Source organism: Anas acuta, chromosome W (assembly GCF_963932015.1).
Source record: "Anas acuta chromosome W, bAnaAcu1.1, whole genome shotgun sequence".
Lineage (NCBI taxonomy): Eukaryota > Metazoa > Chordata > Aves > Anseriformes > Anatidae > Anas > Anas acuta.
In genome coordinates, this window is record NC_089016.1 from 4,886,894 (window position 1) to 4,903,750 (window position 16,857).

Below are 16,857 nucleotides of genomic sequence, written 5' to 3' on the forward strand. Positions count from 1 at the left end.
TGTTGGCCCCGCCGATCCTAACCCAAAGGGATTCGACCTTGTCATTCCCAGCCTCGAGTTCTACATCGAAAGACTCTCTAATATAGAGAGCCACACCGCCACCCCTTCTGTGCTGCCTGTCCCTTCTGAAGAGCTTATAGCCAGGCATTGCAGCACTCCAGTCATGAGACTGGTCCCACCACGTCTCCGTGATGGCAACCAAGTCGTAGCCTGCCTGCTGCACGATGGATTCCAGCTCCTCCTGTCTGTTACCCATGCTGCGTGCATTGGTGTAAATGCACTTCAGCTGGGCCATTACCTTATCCTCCGGCCTTGCCCTTGTTCCCCCTGGCACAGCCCCAACAGTCCTTGCCTCAGCCCCGTCCCCCTTCTCACCTAGTTTAAAGCCCTCTCAATGAGCCCTGCCAGCTCCTGGGCCAGGATCCTTTTTCCCCTAAAAGATAGGGACCCATCTGCGGCCATCAGGCCAAGTACTGAGTAAATTACCCCTTTAATGCCTGACCTTAAAGCATCCATTGAAGACAAAAGTCAGCCCATAGTCCCTTTTTCTTACTCTGTTGCTCACCATAATCCTTGCCCTTAATACTAATATTAAAATGCTCTAATTAACCATAGAAAACTTCCAGACAGACCTAAGAAAACCAACCAACCAACCAAAAACAAACAAACAAACAAACAAAATAACCAACTAAACCACAGAACTTGCCCATACCCTAACCACAGACCTGACACCACAAGCAGAATGCCAAACACTCCCAATAAATATTTCCTTAATCTCTAAACCAGCAAGGTGAGCCCTCGTCCCTAATCCCATGCATGACCACCTGACATACAAAGTCCCTGTTCCTGTGAATTAACCTCCTCACCTTCAACCCCTCTCCTAAACCTTTACTTGAGGCACTTGGCCCTTTGGGGCAGGGCAGGCATTGTGAGGAGGCTGTGCAGTCACATGGCATTCAAAGATGAATGTGAAGAGCCATGGATCTGATCAGCTCATAGAATACAAGGAGGAGATGGGTGGAAATGCTCAGATCAGCTCGGCTTTGCCTCAGGATCTTCTGCCCCAGCAGGAGGAATGTGACTGTGGCAGTGACTGTGAGGTCACTTCTGTCCCTGCAGTTGATAGGGCAGCAGCAGGAACGTGTCACGGAAACGTACTGTGAGGTCACTTCTATCTGAAGTAGCTGACAGGTCACCCTTGACTTAGATCTGGGATTTGTACTTTTGAGCTGACATCTGGCAGTGGCCCTGCTAGGCCAGCTGAAGGCACCTGGTTGGCATGCTGACTGTGGCATCCCCTCATATATCCAGGAGGACCCAGACAAAAAGAAGGTCCAAATACAGGTTGTCCTATCCCTTCTGCTTGAGTCCATGACCTGGACAGCAGAAGGCATGAGGCTTGGTTGTGTCTACAGAAGCAGCTGCAACGCCAGCTGCAGGCCCATGGCTTGGAAGATGCTGGTGAAGTGACTTCTGCCTGGTTGGCTGACAGGCTGCATAAAGGTTGATGGGTTGGGATGCCTACTTCAGGAGTGTTTTCCACCCTGATGGAGTTTTCTTTGGTAGTAGGAAAGAGCAGGAGAGAAAAAACAGCCACAAAGTGCACCTTGGAAGGCTGGAACTGGACATGAGGAGGAAGAAATGTCCCTCAAAGGGTTGTGCTGTGGTGCCAAAGGTCATCTCAAGAGTGTTGTGATCAGACCCTGGCTTTGTGTTTCAAGGAACAGCTGATGAGGGTTGACGAGACATCAGTGAAATCATGGAAATGCCAGGACGAGAGCAAGGTGGTAAACAGAGATGGGTGTCTGCAGACTTCAAGGAAATAGGGCAAAGTGTGACACAGCATAGGAAAGCCTGCAGAGGAGAAGGCAGAGGGTGCTGGCTAGAAGGGAAGGCCCCAACAGCCCTGACATTTTTTTCCCCTTTGGCTAGAGCTTATGAGGAGACGTTATACTCATTGCAAGTGAACTTAATTGCTTCCTTGCAACCCTATGCAGAGGTGGAGAGGTGTCATACCACTGTTTTTCTTGTGGCATCACACTGCCCACCACATCCCACAGACCCTAGGAAGAGCCCTGAGCAAAACATGGGGGTGCAGGATCTCCCCTCCCAGTAGCTAGGCTCAGGCCCTGGCCCTTCTGCTTCACTAAAACAAACCAAGACTTCTCAGCACAGTGCCTTTGCCTGTCTATAATCATGGCTTCCAGTTATCTGCCCTAACAAGTCTCTGGGGAGGCTTGGTTGGTAACAGCCCTCAGTGGGGCCCATTAAGACTCCAAGTCACTTCAACTGTTCCTTCTGACTTTACTATTTTAAACAATTGCATCATTCTCCTCTCAATACCTGTGTTTCATAGACTCAGCACCAAAATACACCATGGAACTCATTAAAATGCAGAAACTCCTTGGAAGCCATATCTCTCCCACAGTTTTCTTTAAGATTTATACAGCTAATTGGAGAGCTTTCATGGTTTAGTTAAGGAGGAAGATTTCAAAGAGCATCTAATAAAAATCGTTTCTCATTTTAAACAATGGATTTTGCTGCATTTCAGTTTAGAGCATCATTCTCCTATTGATATTGATCCAGGATGGCTTTGGAGACATGCATAGGGAGGAAAAGCAGAGAGGTCTGACTGAATGGACAACCCTATTGCTCACCACCCCAGCCCTGCTATTTCTTTCACTGGTGCTTGCATCACTTTTCCTTACTCCAGATTTCTGCATCGTAGTCTGCACCTGGATGTTACTGTTCCTTTGCACCAGCTCCCTCCCATTTTCCTTAGAGATCTGGATGCACTCAGGCACAGAAGTGTTTTTCCTTTCTCCAAACAAACAACAGGAAAACATGCTGAAATTTTCTAAAAAGCAAAGCAAGCTCCTCATCTTGTATGCCTCCATTGAGGTATACCTTCCCAAAAGGATGACTGCGTAATAAGTGTTTTATACTGAGAGATAGGAAATTATAAGTAATAAGATAAGTATTTTTCCGTATCATATGAATTTGATGATAAATGATGAGGAGTTTCCTAAGGACACGATTAGACAGACTGCTGATAGATGAGCAAGCTTGAATTCCCTCAAGCTCAAAGCAGCACCTGGGTCAGGTGAGAGCGATCTGAATGATCAAAGAGTAAGGGGAGGGCAAAGCAGGAGAACCATGGGAAGTGCATAGGTCCAGACAGGCAGCTGGAAAGGGGACATGCAATATGGACTGTTTAATCAAGACAGATGCAAGTACCTGGAAGATGAAGGAGCACACCATGATAGACAAAGCGACGACAATGCAAGTACAGGGGAACATCAGTTCTTCTTTTCCTGTGACAAATACGGATCTTTAAAATTCACATTCCTTTGTGATGGAAACTACACTGTGTGACATTTTAGGGAAGGAGTTGAATCATTTAAGCCTATAAATAGTTGCTTTCTTAGTTAAGTACTGAACAAATTACTAGGTATTCAAGCAGAGCTTTGCTGTCTGACCATAAGCAACCAGTGCCAAGATCTTTAGAGTAGTTTATTCACATTTGAAATATTTCCTTGAAGTCGCATTTCACGGTTATGCTTTCAAGAAAATCATTAGGCCTCCAGAGGCTCTGGTGCATTTACAGTAATTCCCTGGAATGGAAGCTGTATGAAAGAACCTGCAGGAGACCAGAGCCCATTGGTGGATCAGGTGGAGTCAGACGGAGTTCCCGGGGCACATCCACTGCCAGCAGTGGGCTTTGACCCTGCAACTGCAGCGCAACCCAGCACATCAAACCCCTTTGAAAGACAAACCCCTTCTTCGGTGGGTTCTTGGGGTTGATCTGAAGTTGAAATGCCAGTTGGGATCCCAAGATACTCTCCCTTGTTCCTAGTAGACACCTAAACATCCATTTACCATCCTGGGTCAACTGTGGAAAACTCAGGCTGAAAGACTCAAGAGCAGGACATTTCAAATGGCTGAGGATGAGCCCATCAGGTTGCCCCACTTTGGGAAATCCTATTTTTCAATCTGGGAATACGAAAGTGAAAAATGCGAAATGATCTGTCAGGTCAATGCACAGAGTAAGGGAAAGTCATACATAGTATGCTGGAAAAGGCGAAAGGCATTGTATTGTGCCTAAAACTAATCTTGGAGACCTAATCCAGTTCATCTAAGAAAAAGCAGAGTGAAGGACATTATGTCCTAACATGAAGAAGGATGTAAATCACTGGTGAAGGAACTGTCTTTCTGTGCCAATATGGATTACCACTATGGATTACACTAGCACTAAAACACCTAATGGTAACACGTCCCACCCTGGCTCTGTCATCCTGTGGGACAGGGGAGACAGAGCTGCCAGCCAAGGGATGCATTTGGGTGTGGAAGGTGGGGCCCAACAGAGACAAGGCCAGGAAGTTTCCTGGCAATGTCCCTGACCTGGACCCCAGTAGGCAGCAGACTTCCCTACAGGTAGGGTCCAGCGTACATACGGGGCCCTCTGTTCCCCTTAGAAGGCTTTGCCCTCTCCCTGCACACCACAGTGCAGAGCCTGCCCCTGGACACTCCATGACCGCCTTGCAGGTCCTGGCAGGCTGCGGTGAGGGGACGAATGTCCTGGGCCCCCTTCCTGCTCTGCCCAGGCCAGAAAGGGCCCAGAGCGGCCTCCTCTGCCCTGTCCCTGCAGCTCTGGGTTCCATTTGCACAGCCCTGGCTCTGCAGCACCAAGCCCTGCTGGGAGCCCTCCCCTGCATGCTGCCACCGCTCCCTGGCACTGCTGTTGCCCTCTGCCAGGCACTGCCCAGTCCAGCCCAGCTCCTGCCCACCTCTCCCCACCTCCCTGTTCTCTCCCCAGCCCAGCCCAGCCCAGCACAGCAGCCCAGGCTGGGCTGGCCCCAGGGCAGTGCCCACCGCAGGCTGTTGTAGGGCTCTGGGCACAGCCACCACAGCCCCAGCCCCTCGCAAGGCACTGCAGCTGCTGAGACAAAGGCAGCTCTGGGCCTCTCCCGCAGCCCCCGGGCTGGGGCCAGTCATGGCTCAGGAAATGGAGATCCATGAAGCTGCAGGAGCCCTGCTCTCTTGCCTGGGAGATCCCCAGCACAGAGTGCCTGTGCCCCACGAAACCAGCCCCACTCCCCAGGCCAGCACAAGAGGCCTGGCCCAGCCACAGAGAGGGCTGCCCTGAGCAGGGACCTGTACAGAGCGCTTTCTATTTCTCCTTTACACCTCACTGCAGGCCCAGAAATGCTGCCCTGCTCTTCCCCAGGGCCATCCCTGCTCCCAGAGAGCCTTGCCCAAGTGGTGTGCCCATGATGGACTGGCTGGTCATTGCTAGCAGCAAAGGTGCTCACCCTTCCTGTGCTCACCACAGGGCCCTGAGCTGGTGGTGCTGCTCTGCAGACCCAGGGGCTGTGGTGTCCTGGGACCCCCTGGCAGCTCCCCACTGCTCCTGCTACTCCAATTGGGCAGCAGACCCAACTCTGTGGGGATCTGTGCTGCTGAGCCCCTTTCCATCTGCCCTGATGGCTCAGCAGCACAGGGCATTGCTTGGCAGGACCATCAGTGTTCCCTGAGGGCACAAAAGGGAGGTGAGTGCTGAACTAGATCCACATCATGTTTTTTCATAGAAGCTTTCCAGTACCACACTGAACTCTTGGGTACCTTTGCCTGCTGGCTCTTCACAGCCATTCTGGACATTGCAGAGCCCTCCTTAACCCATGGGCTTCTCAGGTTCTCCTTTCTCTTTGGGACACTCTACCTTAGATGGTCACTCATTAGACAAGGAACCACTCACTGCCCACCCAGACTCACACACTGTCCCTAGAGTTCCCCTGACATCTCCTGGCAGTTTCAGATTCCTCTACAGGATGCCATTTTCAATCAGCTTCAGGTCTAGTGGGACAGTTCCTGGCAGGTAAATCAAAGGCCAGTTACTGTTTGCTGAGCCATGTGCAAGCAGGACGTACTCCCAGTCTAGCCCTAGGTCCTGCAGTGATGACTCTGGGGCTCTGAACCATGGTGAAGCCCAGAAAAGCAAGAGGCCTGTCAATGGAGAAGCTCCTTGGGTGTATTCCTGACATCAGCTTTGGAAGAGGTGTGAAGAGATGTGGTGGAGATGTCACTGCAGAGAAAATTGGACAGTCACCAAGGTGCACAAGATCTCAGGGCTTACCCAAGCAAGCACACAAGAAGCACACTGTGGAAACCAAAAGAGAGCAGCAGTGAAAAGGCCACATCCTGCTGCTAGCCATGGCCATGGCTCCAGGGAAGCAGCAGCCCCAACCCGAAGGCAGCAGAGAGGCAGAGCCCAGTGGGCAGTGAGGGGCAGCCCAAAGGGCCACTGGGGCTACTCCTCCATGTGGAAGCTGGGCTCTTGGCCCTGAGCTCCTCCAGCATGCTGGGGCTGCTCCCCCAGCTTCAGAGTAGATGGGAAGAGATGGCAACTGAGAATAAATGAAGTTCTGCTGGATTATTTATTGTCTTTATCTACACAGGAGGTTTGGTTCTATATGATATGAATGGACTAGACACAAACAAACAAAAAATGCATTTCATTATCAAATATAATTATTAAATCAAAATCAAAACTTTCAGAAAATTGTATGAAAGAAACTATTATGGTCCTAATAGGTTTCCAAAAGCTCTGAGTCGTGTTAGGATTGTGAATCCATTATTAATGATGAAGAAGCATGTATCCAATTAGTTTTCTCACTGCATCCTTGAGCTCCTGGTTCCTCGTGCTGTAGATGACTGGGTTCACTGCTGGAGGCAACACCGAGTACAAAACTGCCATCATCAGGTCCAGGGATGGCGAAGAAAGGGAGGGGGGCTTCAGGTAGGCAAACATGCCTGTGCTGACAAACGGAAACGATGGCCAGGTGAGGAAGGCATGTGGAAAAGGCTTTGTGCCGGCCCTGCTGAGAGGGTATCCTCAGTACAGCCCTGAAGATCTGCACATAGGAAACAACAATGAAAATGAAACACCCAAATGATAAACAGACACTGACTACGATGAGCCCAACAACCCTGAGAAATGACTCTGAGCAGGAGAGCTTGAGGATCTGGGGAATTTCACAAAAGAACTGGTCCACAGCATTGCCTTGGCAGAGGGGCAGGGAGAATGTATTGGCCATGTGCAGGACAGCATGGAGAAAGCCACTGCCCCAGGCAGCTGCTGCCATCTGGGCACAAGCTCTGCTGTCTAGGAGGGTACCGTAGTGCAGGGGCTTGCAGACTGCAATGTAGCGGTGGTAGGCCATGATAGTAAGGACAGAAATTTCTGATGACATGAAGAAGAGAAAGGAAAAGACCTGTAGAGCGCATCCTGTGTAGGAGATGGCCCGGGAGTCCCAGAGGGAATTGGCCATGGCTTTGGGGACAGTGGTGGAAATGCAGCCCAGGTCAATGAGGGCAAGGTTGAGGAGGAGGAAGTACATGGGGATGTGCAGGCAGTGGTTGCAGGCTACAGCGGTGAGGATGAGGCCGTTGCCCAGGAGGGCAGCCAGGTAGATGCCCAGGAAGAGCGCGAAGTGCAGGAGCTGCAGCTCCCGTGTGTCTGTGAAAGCCAGCAGGAGGAATTCCGTCACAGAGCTGCTATTGGGCATTTTCTGATAATTGACATCGTTGCATGTTAAAGAGGAGAAGCCAGAACAAAGTCAGACCAGACGTCTCTGAGCAAAACCTATTGCAAGTCTTAGAGCACTCTTAGCCTGAGTCTCTTTTTGCAGGAGAACCTTTCTTCAGCTCTACTCTTTGCACTCAAGATGGTGCTTGCTGAGTGTGGCACTGAGAGTAGAGGCAACTGTGGAGTACTTCCTGCTGTGCATCAGGATGGAAAAAGGAACACAGAGAAAACTCAGGTTCAGTCCACTAGTCAGATCCATGATCTTTGCAGTGCTGTTAGAAGAAGCTCATGTGAATGCAGAGGCAAAGCTTCAGGGGGTTTGTTTGCTGTGTTTTTTTCCCTTAGTCCCTATAACGCTTAGGAGAGGTATTGGGTGGTTGAACTCCCTTACTGTTCCTGTGCACTCCTGGTGAAAGCCTGTTGGTACGAGGAGGCAAAGGGACTGTCACTTGGTGAAGACAGCAGAGCAGCTCTGCCAACCAGTCCTGTTTGCAGCTGCCCTTTGTCACCCCTCTGTGAGCTGCAGAAGCATCCTCCTCAGGTGTTTCCCTCAGAAGAAACTGGAGACAGCTGAGAACAGAGAAGCACCAGTGTCCTGGTTTCAGTTAGAACAGAATTAATTTTCTTCCTACTAGCTGGTGGAATGCTGTGTTTTGGCTTAGGATGAGAAGAGTGCTGATAACACCCCAATGCTTTAATTGTTGCAGAGCAGTGCTTATACTAAGCCAAGGACATCTCAGCCTTTTGCTCTGTCCTGCCAACGGGCAGGCTGGGGGTGCAGTAAGAGCTGGGAGGGGACAGACCCAGGACAGGTGACCCAAACTAGCCAAAGGGGTATTCCATACCATCTGACGTCATGCTAAACAATATATAGGGGTGGCTAGCCGGGGGGAGGGGGCCGGAGTGCTTGGGGTTAGGCTGGGCATCGGTCAGCGGGTGGTGAGCAATTGCATTGTGCATCACTTGTTTGTACATATTATTATTACTTTCCTATTATCACCATTGTATTATTATTATTGTTATTATTGTTATTATTATTATTGTTATTATTATTTTGTTATTATTATTTTCCTGTCTTATTAAACTGTCTTTATCTCAACTCACGGGCTTCACTTTCCATTTCTCTCCCCCGTCCCAGAGAGGGAGGGGGGAGGGTGAGCAAACAGCTGCGTGGTGTTTAGCTGCCGGCCGGGCTAAACCACGACACCCAGTCCAAGTGCAGCTGGACAGCATCCTCACGTTGCCTCTGGGTGAAGCTCTGAGCCAGAAGGAGCTTCAGAGCTTCTCTTCACCTGGGCTCTGCCTGCTGTGCTGGCCATGCCTGCCGCACAGCCCATGGGCTGCAGGGAGAGAGAGGACCAGGGAGGGGCTGCTCCAAGGGAAGACGTCTGCACTGCAGGGCATGGCCATGAGGTGCCCAAATCCCCCCTGCCACGGCATTTCTGCCAACATCTCCTTCTGGCCGCCTGCCCCTCTCTCTGCTGCCTGCAGCTGTCCCTGCTGGGAGCTGCTGCTCTGTGCCTGCCTCTTCTTTCCCCCTGCCCGTGCTCACAGGCCCCATCCTACAAGGCTGTGCTCAGCGCTGCCCTGCAGCACCCTGCCACCAGCAGGGCACAGCCAAGGGGCACCTCCATGGCTGCAGGAGCTACGGGGCAGCTGACAGAGAGCCCGGCATGGCCAGACAGGGCAGGGTGTTCTGGGCTGACAGGGGGCACCTGGCTTAGGGCGCTGCAAGGGGCTCCTGCCAGACTTCCTCACCTCGCAGTGTAATCCAGCAGGGCTCTCAAAGCCTACTGCATTGCCCACTGCCCTCCCAGAAATAAGACCCAGCAGGAGACCCTTCCAGGAGCTGCATCTGCATGGCCCTGCAGCCAGAGACTTACCTTGTCAAGGGCTGTGCAGATTTCTCCTCCAGTCAGCTCTCAGCATCCTGCCACTCTCAACTGCCTCCAACCCCTCTCTCCTTCTCTCTTCCCCGTGTGCCACCTGTAATTAGAGTCCCCAGCCCTGCTGTGCTGTGCAGAGGAACTGCTCTTGGGCAGAGCTGTCTCTCTGCACAAGGGCCCTCTTGCCAGGAGCTCTCCCTGTCCCAGGAGCTCGGCCCTGCTCAGCAGCAGAGGCCCAGCCCAAGGCATTGGAATCATCCCTCTGGGGGCTTTGGTGATGAGCCCACAAACCTCAGGCACTGAGAGAAAAATGAGATCTCTCAAGAAGTCCAAATCAGATGCAAGTTTCCTGCAGTGTCCCCCGAGGGCCAGCACTGACATAGCCTCCCTTGGAGCTCATGAGAGCAGAACATTGGAGGCAGTGAGGACAAGGAGACAAAGGCAATATGAAGGTGATACTGACGTGTAGACAAATTGGATGTTTCACCAAGCACAAGGGCTGAGCCTTGACCTCTGGACCCTGGGATGGGAAATTCTTTCCCTTCACACATTGCTCAGGGCTCTTCCTAGGGTAGTAGGAGATGGGGATGAGCATTGCCAAGTGCATCAGAATGGTACGACCTCTGCCTGGGTCATGGGAAGGACTGAGTGCCCTGGTGCTTTAATGATAAGCTGTCTCCTCATAGGCCTCAGTGGCAGAGACAACAGACATGAAGACCCTGGTCCTGCTGGGACGTTCAGCCTTGCCACAGCAAGGCTTTCCCTGCTGGCTGCAGACCCTTGTGCCTATGGTGTCACTCCGGATCTGAGCTGAGTCTGATAACTCAGACCACCCAGCCAGGATGATGACACCAATGAATTATTCTTTGAGGAACTAAGAAATACCTCAAGATCAATTGCCCTTGTCCTTATGGGGAATTCAACTTGCCAGCCATCAACTGTGATTACGACATGGCCAACACAAGCAGGTCCAGGAGGTTTCTAAAGCACCTTGATGATAACTTTTCGGTTCAGGTGCTAAGGGAGCCAACTAGGAAAGGTTCTCTCCTAGATCTGTTGCTGGAGAACAGAGAGGGTCTCGTAGGGGATGTGGCAATTGCCAGCCATCTTGTTCCTAGTGACCATGAAGTGGTTGAGTTTATAATATTTGGTGACAGGAGGAAAACTGCCACCAAAACTTCAGTCCTGGATATGGGGAGAGCAGACTTCAGGCTGCCCAGGAAACTAGTCAGCAAGGTCCCCTGGGAAACTGCTTTTGAAGGCGTTGGCATCCATCAGTGCTGGTCAGTCTTTAAGCACTTCCTCCTAAAAGCACAGGATCAGGCAATTCCAAAATATCAGCAATGAGACCGTGGTGTTCTAATGATAAGCTGTCTCCTCATAGGCCTCAGTGGCAGAGACAACAGCCATAGCCATAGGGATAAGTATCTTGGTCTTGTTGGGACTTTCAGCCTTGCTAAGTCCTTGTTCCTCTCCAGACCAGGATACCCTAGGGACTCCCAGACGTACACCTCTTTCCCTGATGGCTGTAGACCCTTGTCCATGTCATGTCACACCAGATCTGAGCTTAGAAAGATGACTCAGATTTTTCTTGGTGGCAGTGTTCCTTGTAAGGCAGTTCTGTAGGAAGCTGGCCTGGTTCCTGGTGAGCAGGCACCACTGCTCGTATGGCATCTCTCATGGTGCCCAGGCCCTCTTCCTCCTGGGCACAGCTCACTCAGCAGGGTCCCATTCTGCCCCGATGTGTGGGGTTCTTCTGTTGCAGGACTAGGCTGTTCTCCTTCAAAATGTCAAGAGGTTTCTGTAAGCAAAATCCTGCTGTTTCTCAGTGTTCCCCTGGACAGATGCTCCACTGTGTCAGCTGTTAATGTCTATAGGCAGATGGCTCACCCTAATTGTGATGTCTCTCACAAGATAGTAGCATTGGCAGTTGCAGGAGAGTTTGGACAATACAGGGGTAACTAGTTGAATGGAGTTGCAGCACAGACTCACAGAGGGCTCGAGCATGGAAGGCTGCCAGAGTCCACCTTTTCTGTGCTTCCTTCTCATGCCTTCTGTCATTTCGTTTGGAGCTTTGTCTTAAATCTTGGAAGGCTTTGCAAGGACAAAAATAGAAGGGCCAAAGCCTAACTGGAGATCAGTCTGGCTGTTACCATTAAAGACAATAAAAATGTTTTTAGAAATACACAAGAAGGGGAGGATTAAGGAGAATCTTCATACTTTATTGGATGTGGAGGAAAACACTTTGACAATAGATGAGAAAAAGACTGAGGTATTTAATGCCTTCTTTGCCTCAGTCTTTAGCAGCAAGGCCAGTTGTTGCCCTGGTACTCAGCCCCTGAGCTGGTAGATAGGGACAGGGAGCTGACAAAGGGGTGACACTTTTCACAACTTCTTCACTCTCCCTTTCTCCTTCTCCTCCCCTTTCTCTTCCAGGCTAGTTACAAGAGCTTCAAAGCTTTCAGTATCCTAGGGATGGTCAAACCAGCCTGTTCCTATTGTGATATCTCCTGAATGTGCTTCATCTTTTGTTTAAGGTTAAACAAGCACTTGAGAGTGCCATCCAGAAGTCTGCCCCCAGGCAGTAGATTTAGTAGAGGCTAGGAGTATGGGAGGATACTAGCAGACACCTAGAGCAGTGGGCACATCCAATGCTTTGGAACTTCACCCCTGAGCAAGTGCAGAATCCTAAAAAAAATGGTGAAATACATGAAAAAGGGTTGTGAAAAGATACAAATCACTGCCAAGAGCTGGGGCTTTTCCTGTGTATAGAAGACACAGCCAATGCTACTCCAAGTCCAGTGACAGGCCCTCCCGCAACTCCACCCTGTGTGACGGTCCCTGCTGCCTCTCCAATTCCTCCGAAAGGCCCTGCAGCCACAGCAACTCCTGCGATGGACCCTGCAGACACTCCAACCCCTGTGACAAGCCCTGCAGCCACTCCAGCCCCTCTGATGGGCCCCATAGCTGGGCCAGAGAACCAACCTGTGCCACTATTGGTTACACCTATATGCAAGAGAAAAAAATGGATGAAAAAAAACTTTTTTTTTTTTTTTTAAGAAAGGAAACTCCTATGCAGACAATAAAGGAGGAAGAAACCAAGGGAAGACAAGGAATGCTCCGAGAAAGTTGGGCCATCAAGGAAGAAGGAGGGCAAAGAGGAAGAGATCAGAAAAGCATCAGTAAGCACAAGACCCCTATCCCAGATTTGTGAAAAAAATTCAGTCATCATTTAGGTGAGCACATTGTCACTTGGCTGCTGTAGTGCTGGGAGAACAGGGCCAATAGCCTGGAATTAGAGGGCAGAGAAGCCAAGCAGCTGGGATCCCCCTCTAGGGAAGGGGTGATTGACAAAGCAATTGGCCCTACCATTTACCATGGACTGACCCAGACTGTCCTGCAATGGGGGAAGCTCCTGAACACCTGCAATACCTTGGTGACATCATCATGTGGGGCAACAGAGCAGAAGTATTTGAGAAAGGGAAGGAAAGAATCCAAATCCTTCTGAAAGCTGGTTTTACCCTAAAACAAATATCAAGGGACCACAACACTTGGACCCATACAGGCTGGCCAGGGTCAAGGGGACCACTGATCAAGGACAGGCTGGGCATCGGTTATTGGGTGGTGAGCAATTGCATTGCGCATCACTTGCTTTGTACACTTAATTATTATTGTTGTTATTGTTGCTGTTATTATTATTATTAATCTATTCCTTTTCTGTCCTTTGAAACTGTCTTCATCTCAACCCATGAGCTTTACAGGTGTGGAGCTGTAGGGGCAGTGAGCTAACAGCTGTGTGGTGCTGAGCTGTCAGCTGGGTTAAACCACAACATATTGACAACTGTACATCAATAGAACAAATCACACTTCTAACATCAGTATCTCCCATGTTCAGAGAGGAGCAGTCGCTGATGACTTCAGTCTGCTACAAACGCCTCACCCTAGGAGAGTCCTCGATGACTTCAGGAGCTGTCAGCCCTGAGGCCTTGGGGACACCTCGAGGGAGCCCAATGGCACAGAGCAAGTGATGCCATGGTCGGGTGCTGTGCTGCTGAGCTGGGCTGGGCTCCTGGGCCCAAGGGGAGCTCCTGGCAAGCGGGCAGTGTGGCAAAGAGACAGCTCTGCCCAGGAGCAGCTCCTCTGCACAGCGCAGGCTCTGACCACAGGTGGCACGGGGAGAGAAGGAGAGAGGGCTTGGAGGCATCGAGGAGTGCAACAACAGAGGGCAGCGTGTGGCAGGACAGATCTGCAGGCTCTTGACACCGTGAGTCTCTGGCAACAGGGAAATGCAGATGGGGTTTCCAGAGGGATCTTCTACAGCTGGCACATCTGATGGCTGATAGCTTCTCTCAGGATGGCTCTTTCTGTTTCTCCTGATGCTGTAGATGCTGTAGAGAAGGGCATTTATGTTTGGATTTTTCAAGAGGGAGACAAAGGCAGGGGCTGGCCAAAGGGTAAGAATTTTTCTGCAATCTGTGCTTTCAGATTCCTGCAGTGGAGTGGAGGCATGTTTTATGGTAATGGGTTGTCAGGATTGTACAGGAGACGGAGACTCCTAGAGCATTGCACTGAGAGATCAATGTGTCAGCAATGAACTTCATAAAGTCCCTTTCCACACGTCAGCCCACAGATGGCACCAACACCATCTTTGTGGTCCTCTCAGGTTTTATCCCAGCTGATCTTTGGGAGCTGCAAACCCTCTGATGCCCAGTGCCCTGTCTTTGTGTCTTCATGCCAGAACACAACACACGGTATTTGCAACGAGCATGAGCAGTCTCCTCTGCAGGCAGAGCTGCAGCACAGGACGATCTGCTGAGTGTCTGTCTGTCCCTCCCTGGCCTTGCCTCCCCTGGCAGCAGCACAGTGCCATTTCTCCTGGCTTCTCCACCTGGCCGTGCTGCTGCTGTTCTGGTTTCCAGGCTGGCTGAGGATGGGGGTTTCACATGCACATGGAGTGAGCCCTTGGCATGCTTGGGGGAAGGGGAATACGGGGACAGGCTGAAGGGGCTGGAGATGTGCATTTGAGCATGGATTCAGCAGTGCCCTGCTCCTTTTCAGGTGAACATGTGAGTGTAATTATTCCACAGCTCATAGAAATGCCAGCGGAAGAGAGCAGCCTTTATGGACAGACTGGCTGTCCCCTCTGAAGGAACACTCTGCACTAAAGGCACAGTTCATTTGTCTCTGTGGAGCCACAAGGTTTCACTTGGAGTGCAGCAGGAATGACAGTATACAGAAAAGAAATCCAGAGAGCCCTGCTCTGCAGTTGGGTGAATTTGGAAAGGCAATGTGGATAATAACCTGATATGAGGAGTGAATTTTATTTGTGATTATCACGTTTCCCTTTCCGTATTATTATAGGTGTGGACTGACTACAACATTGCCTGCAGTAGAATATCCTACTCCCAGCGACACCCTCAGGCAGCATGAGTCACAACTCAAGAAAGGGACCTGCAAAATATATGATTAATGCTCCAAAATTGAATTAGTTCTCATCAGATAATTCTGTTGTACTTCCTTACTGCTTTTTCCTCTGTGGTGAGGACCTCCTGCCTAAAACTAGCAAATGCCCAACAGCAGCTCCATCACTGAGTTCCTCCTGCTGGCATTCTCAGACACAAGGGAGCTGCAGCTCCTGCATTTCGTGCTCTTCCTGAGCATCTACCTGGCTGCCCTCCTGGGCAACGGCCTCATCCTCACCGCCGTAGCCTGTGACCACCGCCTCCACACCCCCATGTACTTCTTCCTCCTCAACCTCGCCCTCCTCGACCTGGGCTGCATCTCTACCACTGTCCCCAAAGCCATGGCCAATTCTCTGTGGGACACCAGGGCCATCTCCTATGCAGGATGTGCTGCCCAGGTCTTTCTCATTGTCTTCTTGTTTTCAGCAGAGTATTCCCTTCTCACCATCATGGCCTATGACCGCTATGTTGCCATCTGCAAGCCCCTGCACTACAGGAGCCTCCTGGGCAGCAGAGCTTGTGCCCAGATGGCAGCAGCTGCCTGGGGCAGTGGCTTTCTCTATGCTCTGCTGCATACTGCCAATACATTTTCACTGCCCCTCTGTCAAGGCAATGCTGTGGACCAGTTCTTCTGTGAAATCCCCTCCATCCTCAAGCTCTCCTTCTCAGATGCCTACCTCAGGGAAATTGGGCTTCTCACATTTAGTGGTTTTCTCTTTCTGGGGTGTTTTGTTTTCATTCTTTTTTCCTATGTGCAGATTTTCAGGGCTGTGCTGAGGATCCCCTCTGAGCAGGGACAGCACAAAACCTTTTCCACGTGCCTCCCTCACCTGGTCATAGTCTTCCTGTTTCTCAGCACAGGCATGTTTGCCTACCTGAAGCCCCCCTCCTTCTCCTTGACATCCCTGAACCTGGTGATGACTGTCCTGTACTCAGTGGTTCCTCCAGCAGTGAACCCCCTCATCCACAGCATGAGGAACCAGGAGCTTAAGAATGCCATTAGGAAAGTGATGTCATGGAGGGTTTTCAGGATGTGCTGAGGAAACTGACTGGACCTCTCCGCAGCTAGAAACTGCTTCTTTTCTTCTTCTTCACATGAATTAGAGTCTATGTAATGATAGAGCGAGCTGTCTTAACTTCTGGATGGATTTAATTTCTTTTGTTTTTCATTTCCCCTTTTGATATTGTTTTCCACAAAGAAATGCTGTTCTTCATCCCCTTGTACCAACATATCTTTTGTGACCCTGAGGCTTTGCATAAACGAGGAACCAGACTCTCTGTGTATTTAAACAAAATAAATGAAGCCACAGCTTCTTTGTCTGAGACCCACTCTCAGCTGATCAGGAATTAATGGGACCGGCAAACCCTTTCTGGCTGCAGCAGCTCAGGCCTGCCTGCCCTGGCCCTGGCGCAGCAGGAGCTGCCTGAGAAACCCCAGGGATGGCACGGAGGGGCTGCAGGCCTCTGAGGATCTGCTGCTGAAGAGAGCATGGGACACAGCAGGGGACACTGACCTCTGTATGCTTCTGCCTCGGATGCTCCCCTCTGTGGCGCTGAGCCCTCTGTGCCCCAGGAGCTGCTGTGCCCTTTAGAGGGGCTGGGGTGTGGTGGCAGTGCCCAGAGCCCTGCAGCAACCTGTGGTGAGCACTGTCTTGGGGTCACCCCAGCCTGGGCTGCTGGGCTGGGCTGGGCAGAGGGCAGGGAGGTGGGCAGAGAGCAGGGAGTTGGGAGAATTGGGGGGAAGCTGGGAAAGGCTGGAATGGCCGTTTGGCCATTGCTCATATCTATGCCCACCAAGGGCACGCGAGATGTTGCTGTCCCTCACAGCCCTAGCTGTACTCTCTCCCTTCTCACACTGTGCTCTGTCATATCCAGCATTTTCCCATGCCTAGTCACACAGGCTCCCACCCTATGTCCAGCTGGC

General features: G+C 50.9%; 1 protein-coding gene and 1 pseudogene across 1 annotated transcript; one reads left to right on the plus strand and one right to left on the minus strand.

The window, feature by feature from the left end:
- Nucleotides 1-6,634: 6,634 nt before the first annotated feature.
- Nucleotides 6,635-7,565, minus strand: LOC137847381 (olfactory receptor 14C36-like; annotated as a pseudogene).
- A 7,472-nt stretch (nt 7,566-15,037) lies between these two features.
- Nucleotides 15,038-16,220, plus strand: LOC137847529 (olfactory receptor 14C36-like). Its single transcript, XM_068665810.1, has one exon. The coding sequence runs from the start codon at nt 15,038-15,040 to the stop codon at nt 15,971-15,973; it is 936 nt and encodes a 311-aa protein (XP_068521911.1). The 3' UTR covers nt 15,974-16,220.
- Nucleotides 16,221-16,857: the final 637 nt, after the last annotated feature.